This window comes from Megalobrama amblycephala, linkage group LG15 (assembly GCF_018812025.1).
Source record: "Megalobrama amblycephala isolate DHTTF-2021 linkage group LG15, ASM1881202v1, whole genome shotgun sequence".
NCBI lineage: Eukaryota > Metazoa > Chordata > Actinopteri > Cypriniformes > Xenocyprididae > Megalobrama > Megalobrama amblycephala.
In genome coordinates this window covers 31349805-31364455 of record NC_063058.1, presented here as the reverse complement: position 1 = coordinate 31364455, position 14651 = coordinate 31349805, and the positions used below count along the sequence as shown (strand labels likewise).

Below are 14651 nucleotides of genomic sequence, written 5' to 3'. Positions count from 1 at the left end.
ACTTACCATTCTACCAGTTTTCACCTTTGATATTATAACAGTGATAAGAATTAAACTTGCATTGACTCAGAAGTATGCGGACGTCCTTTTGTCATGTGCTGTTGCCATGGTGAATCGTAATATCGGATCTCCATTGATGATGGCTTTTCATAGTCGTGGTGCACGCTCTTAAAGGTGGTAAAGAGGATGTTTTGTTTTATACATTTTTGCAGTATTACTTGAAACTGTCTTTACTAAGTGATAAAAGACTATTTATTAGGTGCACTGAAAGGAATATTATTAATATACATCATCTGTGCACGAGGTAGGGCCTTAAAACGGTCATCGCGTAAACGATTGGCCCTCTGGCTTGTCAATCACTGCCATTGTGAGAGACGTGCGCGGATTGGCCCTCTGGCTTGTCAATCACTGCCATGACGTTCTTTGTGAGAGACGCGCGACTGCGCGCTCTAGTAACTTTCCACACTACATGCGCCACATGCAATGTTTTTGTCAGGAGACAGGAGTAACAACTGCAGATTATGAGGTGAGTCCGACATAATGAATCCACTAAGTGTGTGCGCGGCTTAACGATTGTAAGGCCGATTATGAATGTAAATTGATACTTATGACTGATCGCGCTCAAACGCGTCCAGTCAGAGCCAGTTGCTTTCAGTCTGCGATTACAGTCAGTGTTCAAATTCCATGTGAAAGTATATAAATCTGCTTCAGGAGCAGGAAACAATCGCGTGTATGTTGAGCATAGTCAGAATGTTTTAGCTAGTCGTAAAATGTGTATCATTTCAAACGCTCATTTCAAAAACTCAGTCGACGAAAACATCCTCTGTACCACCTTTAACTCAGAGTCAACCTACTCAGAGTCTACTGAACTAACTCAATTCAGCTGTTCTGAAACAGAAAACTCAGAGTTTCCCATCTCAGAGTAAGTCAACTCAGAGTTCAAGTTTTAACTCAGAGTTGGTTGAACCTCCTTATTGAAACAGGCCCCAGGGGCCTGTACCATGAAACCGGATTAGCTGGTTAGTCAGGTAAGTTTCAGATTAGTTTGCGCCAATCCTGCGTTTAGGTACCATGAAAGTAACTTGGCTTTTAGCGGTGTTCATCACCATAGTAACTTATGCTCCACAATTAACCTGCTCCGGGGCAGGTTATGTTCTGGATTAGAGATCTCAAACTGAAATGGACCAATCAGATGTAAGCTAAGTGACACTGACACACCCAACACAAAAAAGTCACTCCCCCAGTTTCTCTTCCTCCAAATTAAAGGTCACTATATAGTAAAAAACAAACAAACAAACAAACAAACAAAAAAAAAAAATATATATATATATATATATATATATATATATATATATATATATATATATATATATATATATTCAACAATGAAATTGGCTATACTGATAATTAGAATTATTTTATGATTTATATATGATTTATAAAATGTTATATAATTTATATTATTATTAATCCATTACACAAGCGATTTTAGTTTAACAGTTATTATTAAGCATAGTTTAAATGGATATTAATATATACAGATCATGTGTAAGATAAATAAGCTGTAAATAAACTTTAAAAATGACTACATGTGAACATACATATTTGAGTATCACTATATATTATCAACTATATAACTTCACAAGGTTCACTTGCACTGATAGAGAAAGATCATTTCTTTTATTTGTCCTCTTTCACGGACAAGTATTTTCTTTAGTATAAATGCATTTAAATTCTTCATTTTCAGCAAGAGTTTTGAATCGCGCTGGCTCTCTGGCGAGAAGTGAATCATAGTTTCTCTCTGTTGCAAGGCATGTGATTGGCTGTTTGTCACTGATGTCACTCATTCATGAGCACGCGCTTCACAAACTCAGGATCAAAGCCTGAGTTGACAGAGAAAGTTGATGATCAGCATCATGGTACCAACAAAACCGGACTGGAGTGGTTTGGTTTTGTCAACTCGAAACTAATCCTATAACCCTGAGTTTGTTCAACTACCATCATGGTACAGGCCCCAGGTGCGCTCTAATTAACTCTCCCTTATTATTACCAAACATCATTAGCGCAACCATTTGCAGGTGGCAGGAGTGTAAATAGCTTAAAGCGAGACGGTCATCAAGCAATTAATAATTCGAACACACACACAGCGCACAGTAGAACGCATTGGTACAGATGCAAGCACGTTTGTAAAATGATGACCACACAGGTGGTTAGGAAAGAGGATGCTGTGCCGCGACTGCAGTTGTTTAACTGCTCTTTTGCTGAATGTGGCGCGACATTCACTCGGCAATGGCGTCTGCAGGAGCACGAGACTGTGCACACTGGTGCGGTGAGTCGTAATACACACAGGTGTTTAAAAACCACACTAAGTCTCTGCTCTGTATTTATGACCAGACTCATCTTCTTTCTGTTCCCTTTAGCGACCTCACAAGTGTGTATTTGCGGAATGTGGACGCAGTTTTACCCGTAAATCGCACCTGAGTCGGCATGCTTCAGTACACAGCGGCGTGAAAAACTTAAAGTAATATGGTTATTAAAAACGATAACTTTAAAATAAGCTAAGAGAATTTTGTGTGGTCTTTTTTTGCCAGGCTTGTCCTGTCGTTAGACCTGTATAGTCACATGTTAGATACACTTTAAACGCCAAGACACATTTGGGTGACCTATTTGGGTTAACATTTTCTAACTTTTAACTAAGTTATGGCATCGTATTAATTAATGTTATATGTCTTATTTGTAGGCTATGTTAAAAAGTGTTCCCTTAAAGTACATGACTATGGCATGAATAATGGCATGATGGAACTTAAAGAAATTGTGGCCAGTTTAGAACTTAATGAAGATTCTTGATGTACATGCCTACTATGTATGGACTACTTTTCTTTTCTTTTCTCCTTTTCTTTTCTCTTTTGGAAATGTTTATCATTGAGCAGGTGCACTGCTGATGCATGCGGCAAAAACTTCTATGCTGCAGATAAACTTAAGAGGCACGTGCGTTACGCGCACAGTGAAAAACGCGATTACTTCAAGGTTTGACTCCCATTTTCTCTCCCCACCATTTAATTTACTGGCTCTTGCCGCATTTAGCTTTTCGCGGAACAAGTTAAGCTTATTTATACGGAGTCTGTTTCCCCAGTGTAAAGAGCCTCATTGCGCAAAGACGTTCAGGAAACGGCGAGCGTTAAAACTGCACCTGGCGACGCACGGTACTTCAAGTTTCAGGTGCGTCTGCAGCCTAAGTGTTTTTATAATACTTTATAACTGACCGCTGAAAGTAAAATATAAAATATTTTCTCTCTCCCACACACACCCACACCCCCCCCCCCCACACACACACACACACACACACACACACCCCCCACACACACACACACCCCCACACACACACACACACACCCCCACACCCAAGGTGCTTGAGAAGCGGCTGTGCAATGAGGTTTGAGTCCCATATTGCGCGGAAAGCTCATGATAGAAGACATACAGGTGAGGATTCATCAATTCTTTGTTCTCTTCTTGGCATTATCTGAATAACCATTGTTTATTTACTTGATGTTTCTATGGCAAGTATGGGTGCTGTCAGTTTCAGTAATTAAAAATAAAATAAATGCACTGAAGGGAATTCTCTATGTAACTTGAGGAACAAACTCAAGTCTCAACTCCAGAGCATCTGAAATTTAACTTCCTTCCCATGCTACTGAGGCAAGACACTGTAAATATGGCAATATTAGAGCTTAAATAAAATGGCTTTTTATTGAATCATGAAGGGTTCTATGAATAAAAACGACCTGGACTATCTGGGTTTGGGCCAACTCCATTTTGACAATGTGCCGTTTTTGCCTTTTGAAGGTTGATTAAACTTATTACTTTTTTTTTTTTTTTTTTTTTTTTTTTTTTTTTTCCCAAAATAGTAGGTTATTCTATTAGTAGGTACTGAAGTACAATTACTCAAGAACAACTCTGCCAGACAGAGACCACTTTATCCAACACAGTTTTACAATGGCCACCTTTTCAGGTTATCGCTGTCTTTATGCTGAATGCCCCATCAGTGTGCACACCTGGAGGAATTTGCGGAAACACATGGCGAGTCACCCAGGTAAACCAGTGCAAACATTAGTGTTTACTGGATGTAAACTGCCAGTACCTTCAAGTACACAAGTGCTATGCATGCTCTTTGTGCCTGTAATGGTTTACACAAAAGCTCCAAAGTAAACTGATTTTGTCAACAGCATCATTTTCCTGTATGGTATGTAAAAAAGCATTTCGGAAACGTGATGCCTTGAGGCGGCACAAGCGGACACATGCGTTGCAGAAGCCAGTTTTGCTATGTCCCAGTCAAGGTTGCCAAGCGTACTTTTCCACAACCTTCAACCTGCAGCACCATATTCGAAAGGTCCATCTGCAGCTTCTCTCACACGGCTGCTCCTTCCCTGACTGCAGCAAGACTTTTGCCATGCGCGTGAGTTTTGTTGTGTGTGTGTGTGTGTGTGTGTGTGTGTGTGTGTGTGTGTGTGTGTGTGTGTGTGTGTGTGTGTTTTTTTTTTTTTTTTTTTTTTTTTTTTTTTTTTTGTGTAGGTAGAATGGTCTTGTGATGTCTTGTCTATTCTTTGTAAAGAAATTGGGGGTGGGGGCGAAATGTTGAGAACCACCTCCTTAACTGGAAAGGGGGTCCCCAGGACCAAAATTAAACTACTGCAATTCACAACTCGTTGATTTCATATTAAAGTTTGTTTACTTGTAGGGCCTCAGTGTTAAATATTGTGCTAGTAACCCCTACCTTGCCTGTGCTGTTTCTACAGGAAAGCCTTGTCCGCCACATGTTGCGTCATGAACCTGATGTGGCCAAACTCAAGGTAGTCATGTCCCTTAGAGTATTATGGGTTAAAAGCTGCTTGAACTTCAACAGCATGTATTCCATTGACACGTTGCTTTCTCATTTATTTATTTTTTTTCCCCCATTAACCCACTGGTTTTAATACTTGTGTTTTTGTTTAGCACCCACATAAGCGCAGCAGCAAGAGTTGGCAGAAGCGGTTAGAAGGGCGAAATCGACGTCCTCTGTTTGAAGACCTTCACTCGCTTTTTTCATTACGCATGAACCTCACTCAGAGGGCCAAACTAGAAGCTGATCTGACGGGCCTGTTTAATGAACGTAAAATCCCACACCACGTTGATCCTGAAGTAAACCTGCGAGATCTGTTCAGTGTCCGGCCAACTCCAAAGGTGGTTGGTTGATGTGTATTTAAAAAAAAAAAAAAAAAAAAAAAAAAAAATTCCTTATATAAACTTGCGAATACTGTGCTGACATGCTCAGTTTATTTGAATGTTTTGTTTAATGTGTTGGTACTTGAGGTACAGCTTTTCTTTTATTAGGCTACTGAGAACAGAAATTGGTTTTTGTGAGTCTGAGTTCTATATGCTAAATAAAAGTTCAAGTTTGGCAGTCTGGCTTCTGTACATTTTCATATTAGATTTGTAGTTCCTTGGCCTGTGAAATATGCCTTTTGAAAGTAATTTAAGTTGATGTTTTATACTCGCAGCTCTGTGAAAAGCTGCGTTTTGATTTGCGTGCAAAGAATTCAATATACAGGTGTTTTGATTTGAAGGTGCAGACATAATGTGTAAAGTGACTTTCACAGACACCAATATTACTTTTACAGTCATAGGGATGCACTTACAACCTCAAACCGATTAGGATGATTGTACTTTGTACAATTACTAAGCCAATACGTTTTGAACATTACCAATTCTTTAACCATATAAAGTGTTACTAAGTCATGAGTTCAGAAAATTTAACATCAAATCATAATTTAAACAATGAAATCAATGAGCAATGTAACCAATTAAAATGTTTTATACTCTTTATTGAAAAAGTCTCATTACGGATGGGTATTAGTGAAATAATGATTTTATCACTGACACTCTTTTTGATTCTACTCTCCATAATTTGGCACAAAAAATACATGACACAAAGATATGAAAACATTCATCATTTACTTTATCGTTACTTTTAAGAGCAGAAATAGGTTTGTTTCCTGAGTGTCCTGTATATGAGTCAACTGCTACAAATGTCTGGGTGGAGATGGGCTTTAACACTGCTGCATGGCCAGCACCCTTCTCTGGCAGCTGACCTTGTTAATGTTGCTATTGCCAATCTGTTTTTTAATGCTTTTGAAATAAGTCTCTTCTGCTTACCAAGGCTGCATGATAGAAGACATACAGGTGAGGATTCATCAATGCTTTGTGTTCTTTTATTGGCATTAACTGAATAACCATTGTTTATTTACTTGATATGGCAAGTATGGGTACTGTCAGTTTCAGTATTTATAAAACCAAAACAAAGTAAAATGCACTGAAGGGAATATTCTATGTAACTTGATGTACAAACTTTGTAAGTCTCAACTCCAAAGCATCTATAATTTAATTTCCTGACCATGCTACTGAGGCAAGACACTGTAAATATGGTAATAATAGAGCTTAAATAAAATGGCTTTTTATTGAATCATGAAGGGTTCTCTGAATCAAAACAGTTGTGACCAGGACTGTCTGGGTTTGGCCCAACTCAGTTCTGACAATGTGCAGTTTCTGCCTTTTGCCTTTGAAGGTTGTTAAACTTAAATTGATTTTCAATAGTAGGTTACTCTATTGGTACTGTAATGAAGTACAATTACTCAAGAACACCTCTGCCAAACAGAGACTACTTTATCCGACACAGTTTTACAATGGCCACCTTTTCAGGCTATCACTGTCTTTATGCTGAATGCCCCATCAGTCTGCACACCTGGAGAAATTTATGGAAACACATGGCGAGTCACCCAGGTATACCAGTGACTCGCCATGTGACCAGTGACTCACAAATATTTGTGTTTAGTTATTGGATGTAAACTTCCAGTACCTTTCCATTTCCCACAAGTGTTATGCATGCTCTTTGTGCCTGCAGTGGTTTACACAAAACCTCTAAAGTCAACTAATATTTACTTTATTTTTTTTTGTGCCAAATTATGGACAGTAAAATTAAGACATGACAAAAAGATATGAAAAGATTCAGCAGTTACTTTATCGTTACTTTTATTTGCAGAAATAGGTTAAATTGTTTCCTGAGTGTCCTGTACATGAGTCAACTGCTACAAATGTCTGGTGGTGATGGGCTTTAATACTGCTGCATGGTCAGCACCCTTCTCTGGCAGCTGACCTTGTTAATGTTGCTAATCTGTTTTTTAATGCTTTTGAAAGAAGTCTGTTCTGCTCACCAAGGCTGCATTTATTTGATCAAAAATACAGTAAAAACAGTAATATTGTGAAATAATATTACAATTTTAAAGGGGACATATTATGCCCTTTTAACAAAATGTAATAAATTCTGTTTCCCCAGAATGTGTCTGTGAAGTTTCAGTTTAAAATACCCCACAGATCATTTATTATACCATGTTATTCCCATTTTGGAGTGAAAGGAAAAACATGCTGTTTTCGTGCATGTATGTTTAAATATAAATGAGCTGCTGCTCCCCACCCCGCTTTCCAGAAGAGGGTGGAGCCTGTAAAACTTATGCCTCAGCTACTCTGCGAAAAACTAACAAAACATCTGTTTGGTTTTGATTATCATTTATATTGCAGTCACGCAGTTCTTCATCACCATGAAACTTAATTATTTGTATGTGTTTTAAAGCCATAACAGTTTAAACTTCTGATATATGGTTTTCTGAGTGCACACATCTGAAGCACACAAACAGAAAGCTGGCTATCAGACGGGGCATCCTGGATGCACTTAAACTGTCAAATACACACAAAGTTATGTCAAAACACAAAGTTTACAAATACAGTCGGTTATGTTTGTGAACGTAAACAGCAGGGGAAAAAAATCACTTGTGCAAATTAGATCTGTGTATGACTGCAGTGTAATATACAGTACCCACTGCTGCATACGCTGTTAATATGAACCAAACAACAAAAGAAATACAGAAAATAAAAACAGAAAATCACTCACTGCTCTTGATTAAATAACTTTAGAAGCTTTAATTACTTGAACGCTGCTCTGGCTAGGTGATAAACATGACAGACTGTGTACAACTTACTCAGGGAGGAGCTAAGATAATAGGGAAGATTCCATCACCAGTAGTGATGGGAAGTTTGGGTCATTTTACTGACTCGGATCTTTGAATCTCATTTATCAAAATGAACAAATCTTTTTTCAAGTCATTTAATTAATTTCAGCAGAATATAATAAAAATGTTACATGTTAATAGCCAAATTCCCCAACACATCTACAAGTGATGTTAATCACATTTCGAATAGGAAAAAAAAAAAAAATGTAGCCAAGGCCAAATTATGATTCAACAGAAATGATTAATTACAGTATAATATATAATTTCTAAATAAATGGGTCTTCAGGCTATGAGTTCGAGTCGTTTGTTTTTCCCATGGCAGCCCCTTAGGCTATAAGGCTATGCAGTCTACCTGAAACCGAAATGCTTAGTTCACCTCTCGAGTCTTCAGGTTTGAGTCGTTTGTTCTTTTGTGATGTAACTGTTTCACAAATTCACATTTACATATAATTAAATATAGTAAAGTTATGTGTATTTGGCATACTGTCCTGGGGAAGGGCTATGAGCTCTGAATTTTGGCCCGAACCCAGAGTACTCCCCCAAAAATAGCCGAAATCGACCAATCGGGAGGGCTCTTGCGACATCCAGTGGGAGACCAAGGCTCACAGCACTCACAATCCGACTGGGGGGGACCGTGCTGCCTCTGATGGGATCGTACATCGCCGGGCGGATGGGCCCTACCTGCAACATGATGACCTAGCAGAGCTCTGGCCATTAGAGGCCTCAATAAGAAAACTCTCTGTAGCGAGAGAAGGTGTGACGACACTTTCAGTAGATGGCCGAGCTCTGGGAGCGGAGGTCTCAGTATGACAACTCTCTAAAATGAGAGGAGGCTTAACTGCGCCCCACACTTAGGACATCCTGTAAGGAGACTAACAGAAAGTCTACAACTCTGTAAATTCTAATAGCTTTCCTGACTCACATATACTTAGTTAACTTTACTCAGTAATATAAAATACATACTTCTTACTGAGTTTTGTTGAGTTACAGTCAATTGGAGGTTGAAAATAACAATTTACATAATTATTTGAGTGATGCTTACTTGAAACAAGCAAGTAGCAACAAAGGATGCAATAACGTTATTACACCACTGAGAGGCAGCAGTGAATTAAAGTGTGCCTGATGTGCAGAAAAAAACTAAGAAGAAGAAGCGGCAGTTGCAAGAGCAAGAGCGATTGAATCTGTAGGTATCTCTGCGCCAATTTTGCAGATGTGGAAAGACGTTGACAGGCTGCCTACGTTTTTATCCGGAGCTTCGTTACTTTTTTGCAAGAAGAATAATGATAAGGTAAGTAATCAAGCATGCAATGTTTGAGTGAATGCAATTTTTTTTTACTGTCTGTTGCTAATTTTGCTGATCTTCTTAATGTGTACCAAATAATTTTGATATTATTCATGGGCCGTATTCACAAAACATCTTAAGGCTAAAAGTAGCTCCTAACTTGCCGATTTAGGAGAAACTCTTAAAAATAATGGTCGTGTCAGTCCTAATTTTAGGAGTCCTAAATTTTTGCTCTAAGAGTATTTCACAAAGCATTTTATCGATAAAACTAGCTCCTAAATCTGTGAAAGGTTAGGAGTAGTCAAGAGGACTCCTAAGTCACTAAGACCAAATCACAAACAGTCCTAATCCACCCAAAGACACTGTACATCTTGAGGCTAGAGCGATAGATAATAGCGATAGAGCCTTAGGTGCTGAACCTTTTCTCAGTGTTGTAGTACTTGAGACTCGGTCTTGGACTCGGTCTCGAGACTTCGGTAAAGTTGGTTTTATATTCTCACATTCGGACTTCTGATAAATTCAGACTTTCCAATAAATGTACAATAAATTAATGTTTGTGAATTTTAAGCAGCGACATGATATTGACAACCAACGATTGTCAACTTACAACATTTTTCACAGTCGATCAAAATAGGCAAGTATTGTTTTAATGGCATATTTACTTGTAAATGTCCACTGAATGTCCAATGTAATGTGATTGACAAGGCTATTGAATACGGATGTCCGAATGTGCGAATATAAAACCAACTTTACCGAAGTGGTCTCGAGACCATATTGTAATGGTCTCGGTCTTGTCATGGACTCGTCCATGACAAGTCGAGTCCCATTCAAAATATTTCATGCTTAATGTTCGGGGGCAAAGAGCAATGATAATATTGTGGTCAATAAAGCAAAATGCATTTGAATTATAATTAACATGACAATGTGTACAATACGAATCGCTCAAAAGTCGGAAAATTCGTCAGTGTGAGGCGTTGCCATAACGCGTTACTATGGGTTGCGTGCGTGTGCGACTGACTGATTTTCCACAGTGTTCGAAACTTCTCTAGCCATATGTTCCTTCACTGAATGCCTATGGCTCGACGCTCGAAGCTTGTGTCGATTTAATTAAACATCTATTTATTATATATTTTAAAATATTACATAAATCACCAATGCCGGTTAGTCATGTTTAACACCCCAACCAATCGTGATCTGGTTGGCACAACAAGTTCAAATTTCATTAGACAACGTGAAGTGGAAATTATATGGACAGATGAGTGATTTCTGCTGTTTGTCTCATTTTATAAATTAAATTGCATCGCTGACAAAATGGATGTTAACTGACCACAAAGCGAGAAGTCAGTGTTAAATTAATTTAGTGTTTAATATACATCGTTTATTGTCTGACTATCACCAGACCAAGCTCAATTTAAAATTGAACATTGGTCTGGGGAGTTTGCTATGTATTTCCTACTGCACAAGAGGCGTGATCAACGAGCATTATTCACGCAATTGGATAGTCCTTCAACCAATCAGATCAACGATCCGGGTGACGTACTTTGCAGAGCGATGCGAAAACTCCAGACAGGTTTACCGTGTGTCTCAATCAGCTCCCTAGTTCAGTAGTCAGGGCACTGATCAGAGAATCAGCCACATTCACTTTCATGATATACTGATTCACGACCTAGGGAACTAGGGAGATGATTGAGATGCAGGTTTAGTTTGTATTGGTTTGTAGCATTGATCCGCAGTTTGCAGAAGCAGCAATGGCATCGAGCGATTTTTGCAGGTTGTCCCAAAAAACATGAAAACATGAGTGGTATTTACACCCACCTGAGCGATTTGTTTGCTAAACTAAAGAAGTCATTCAGCATCGTCGAGAGGTTAAAAGGTGACTCCGATACTGTTCTGGTTCAGTGTAAATGAACGCGGAATATAGCCGCCCTAAACTACGTCATTGTCATGACAACCAAAAAGAATTCCAGTCAGCTCAGGCGGCGCGAGATTCAAGAAGCAGGGAGACGAAACATATAGAGCAAATGTAATACTCGGATTTGTGTCTTGAGGAATCCGTGCTTACCGAGTATTATGCGTGGGTTCTTGGCTATTTCCACCGGATAGAGGAGTCAGACCAAGACTTCTGTGCTCAGAACTCATGTGCTCAGAGTTTATTTCGACATTTCTTTAACTGTGACTCTGAATCGTCCCACCCGATTACAATGTGCGTTCTCCCCGAACCATCTCTCCCGCGCTCTCTTCCCCTCGACTTCTCTTCCCGTTCTCCCCTTATCCTCGCGATATCTCGCGTACAATCTAACTTTATTGAATTACGCTCGCGATATCTCGCGTACAATCTAACTTTATTTAAACCTTCCCATTTCAATTCTTACATATTACTCCCCTTCCTATAAGAAATGTCCTCATTTCTAATGTTTGTCGAACCCATTATACTGTTAAACAACTTACAAAATACCCATTATGCTATGCATACAGTATAATAGGAGAAACAAGTCACATGCATTCAAAGTACGCCACTTAGTACAATTGAAAGTCTTTTAAGTAGGCCGGCATTCGACGTAACCTTGGACGTACGTGTGGTGTGGATGACGGTGTAACAGGGGACCCTGGTGCCCCAGTGGGTGTTCCCACTACCATTGAAGTTGGAATCTGGGGGGGCTGTACCAAGGAGGGTGTGGGTAAAATGTTTCTAGCGTTGTCCGTTGAAACATCCGGTAAAGGGCCGTTCTGCGCCAAAGGTTGATGTACTTGCGGAAAACCTGGCTTGGAGGGTCCAGTGGGAGGTTCAGGGGTCATTGGGGTAACATGGGGTGGGAGGAGACCTGATAGCGTGTTCAGGGTGTTTGGTTTTGCGAATAACTGAGGTGATGGAGGTGTGTGTGTTTGTGAGTGATCGGTGATGTATGGCTTCATGCGGTTATAGTGAATGACTTTGGTTTTTGCATGTGGTTTGGAGGTATCACGAACAGCAAAATCCACGGGGGTAAGACCAGGTGGTGCTATTGAATGTAAAACCTCATAAGGACCTACCCAGCGAGGACGCAATTTATTATGCTTGTTGGCTGGGTCATCAATGAGTACCAAGTCACCCGCCTTTAGTCGATGGAGGTAGCTCAGTTATGTCTGCGGCAACGATTTCGAATGGTCGATCGGGAGATATTGACATAAGCGGAGCCTGTGGTCGGGGGACAGGTGAACGTCGTGACTGACAGGCCACGCATCGAGAACAATGTTTAGAAATATCTGCTGACATGTAAGGCCAATAAAAGAATCGTCTAGCCCTATTCAGAGTTTTTGCATGGCCGTAGTGACCAACTGAAGGATTGCCGTGAACATGGATCAGTATGTCTGGAACCAAAGACGTCGTAATGATAATTTGGAGGACGTCATCAGCAGGCGGGGTGCGCGACAGTCTACACAAGACATTTTCGTGTAGAATTAAACGACTGAATTGTGACCACAATTTCCTAACGTATGGTGACGCATTCCTGAGCTTCCACAAAGGGGGCTTGTGTCCCGCTTCTACCCATGACAGGACGGTGGCTAAGTCAGAGTTGGACCGTTGTTGTTCTGTGACTTTCCAGTCGCTTTGAATTTGGATAAGGTTCGCTGTGACATAATTTGGAACAGGCGTGACCTTTAAGACGCAAAAATGATTCGTCTGCCTGAACTGACCAAGTGAATGTAACACCCTTGTGTGTTAACCGGTGTAAAGGTTCTGCTGTATGAGCGAAGTTTCTGATAAACCTTCGGTAATACGAACATAAGCCTAAGAAAGCCCTGACCTGCGTGGCAGACGTTGGAATTGGCCACGTCTTAACCTTCTTGATGTTTGATGGGTCAGGCTCAACTCCGGCGCTGGAGACACAATGGCCCAAAAACGTTACAGAGGAGCATGCCAGATGGCATTTAGATGGCTTGAGTTTAAGTCCGGCCGAACGAAAGCATCCGAAGACTTCGCGCAAGTGTTTCAGATGTTGTGCGAAGTCTGCGCTGTAAACGATTATGTCATCTAGATAGATCAAGCAAATGCTCCAATGAAGACCGTGGAGCACCAACTCCATCAAGCGCTGAAAGCTAGGTGGTGCATTTGATATACCCATGGGCATCATACGAAATTGATAAAGCCCTGCGCCTGTCGAAAACGCTGTTTTTTCTTTGTCTGCCGGGCTAAGGGGTATTTGCCAATAACCCGCAGTCAAATCAACTGTGCTGAACATTTGTGCCCCAGACAGCCTATCTAGAGTGTCGTCGACCCGAGGAAGAGGGTGTGAGTCTTTGATCGTGACCGCATTGAGTCTTCTATAGTCCACACAGAACCGGTGTATACCGTCTTTCTTTCGAACGAGAACAACCGTGGCTGACCATGGGCTATGCGACTCCTCAATGATATCACGCTCCAAAAGTCTAGACACCTCTTGTCGTAGAATGTTCTGTGTCGCTGGTGAAGTGCGATATGGGCGCAGTTTGATTGGTGCAGCATCTCCTGTGTTAATGGTGTGTGTGACTAAATCGGTCTTTCCATAGTCATGTGGATGTGAACTAAAAATGCCGGAAAATTCAGTCAGCAAATCCTTCAGCGACGACTGCTGGTCAGCGTTTAAGCAGGTGTCCGCTAAAAGCATGTCTTGAACAGTGTGTGTATCATCAGCAGAGGTGGTTACAGATGAAACTAACACGTATTCGTCCTGTGTTTTTCCCGTTATGGAGAAAAACTGGCCTACGGGGCATCCCGCCCCCAAAGAGACCGGCTGACTTGTCGGATTAACAACCCTAACAATGCCTCTACCATTTTGAATTGTAGTTAGAGTGCGTGCGATGCCTAAGGACACAGCCTGGGGAGACTGAGGCTCCAAAATACCTACAAATGAGTCTGTGAAGGGATTTGCGACAGCACCATCTTTAATAGAAACTGAGACTGTCATTTCTGACATAGGTGGCACTGTTACCTGTGTGATAGTGATCGCTGCGCTCTGTACTGGAATGAATGACTGTGGTGGTGAAAGACATACTGCAGTGTCATACAATCGCAGCTGTTTGTGTGGTATATCGACCGTAACTGCATGTTTGACCATGAAATCCAATCCGATAAGCACCGGATGGGTTGCTGTTCCTGTTATGTGAAAAATGTGAGAAAATGTGGCATCCCCAATATGCACAAGGGCTATTACAGAACCCAGTATATGTCTAATGGTTCCCCTGTGACTGAGGAGGCCAACACGAATGACTTGCTAATAGGTTGAGATGCCAAGGCTGGGATCGATCTACGACAG

The 14651-nt window shown here is 40.6% G+C and overlaps 1 protein-coding gene across 1 annotated transcript; it reads left to right on the top strand.

Annotated features, from left to right (window-relative positions):
- Nucleotides 1-2087: 2087 nt before the first annotated feature.
- si:dkey-208k4.2 (P43 5S RNA-binding protein-like) lies at nt 2088-5437 on the top strand. Its single transcript, XM_048159475.1, has 9 exons — nt 2088-2329; nt 2421-2521; nt 2931-3027; nt 3134-3219; nt 3407-3480; nt 4010-4090; nt 4224-4453; nt 4794-4847; nt 4990-5437. The coding sequence occupies exons 1-9, from the start codon at nt 2192-2194 to the stop codon at nt 5227-5229; spliced, it is 1101 nt and encodes a 366-aa protein (XP_048015432.1). The 5' UTR covers nt 2088-2191; the 3' UTR covers nt 5230-5437.
- The last annotated feature ends 9214 nt before the right edge of the window (nt 5438-14651 follow it).

Bases quoted from the DNA above. Each gene is read 5' to 3' on its own strand.
- si:dkey-208k4.2 (XM_048159475.1), top strand. From the start codon at position 2,192: ATGATGACCACACAGGTGGTTAGGAAAGAGGATGCTGTGCCGCGACTG. The intron at 3,028-3,133 runs GTTTGACTCCCA...CTGTTTCCCCAG, and splicing joins AAAAACGCGATTACTTCAAG to TGTAAAGAGCCTCATTGCGC. The intron at 3,481-4,009 runs GTGAGGATTCAT...CCACCTTTTCAG, and splicing joins TCATGATAGAAGACATACAG to GTTATCGCTGTCTTTATGCT.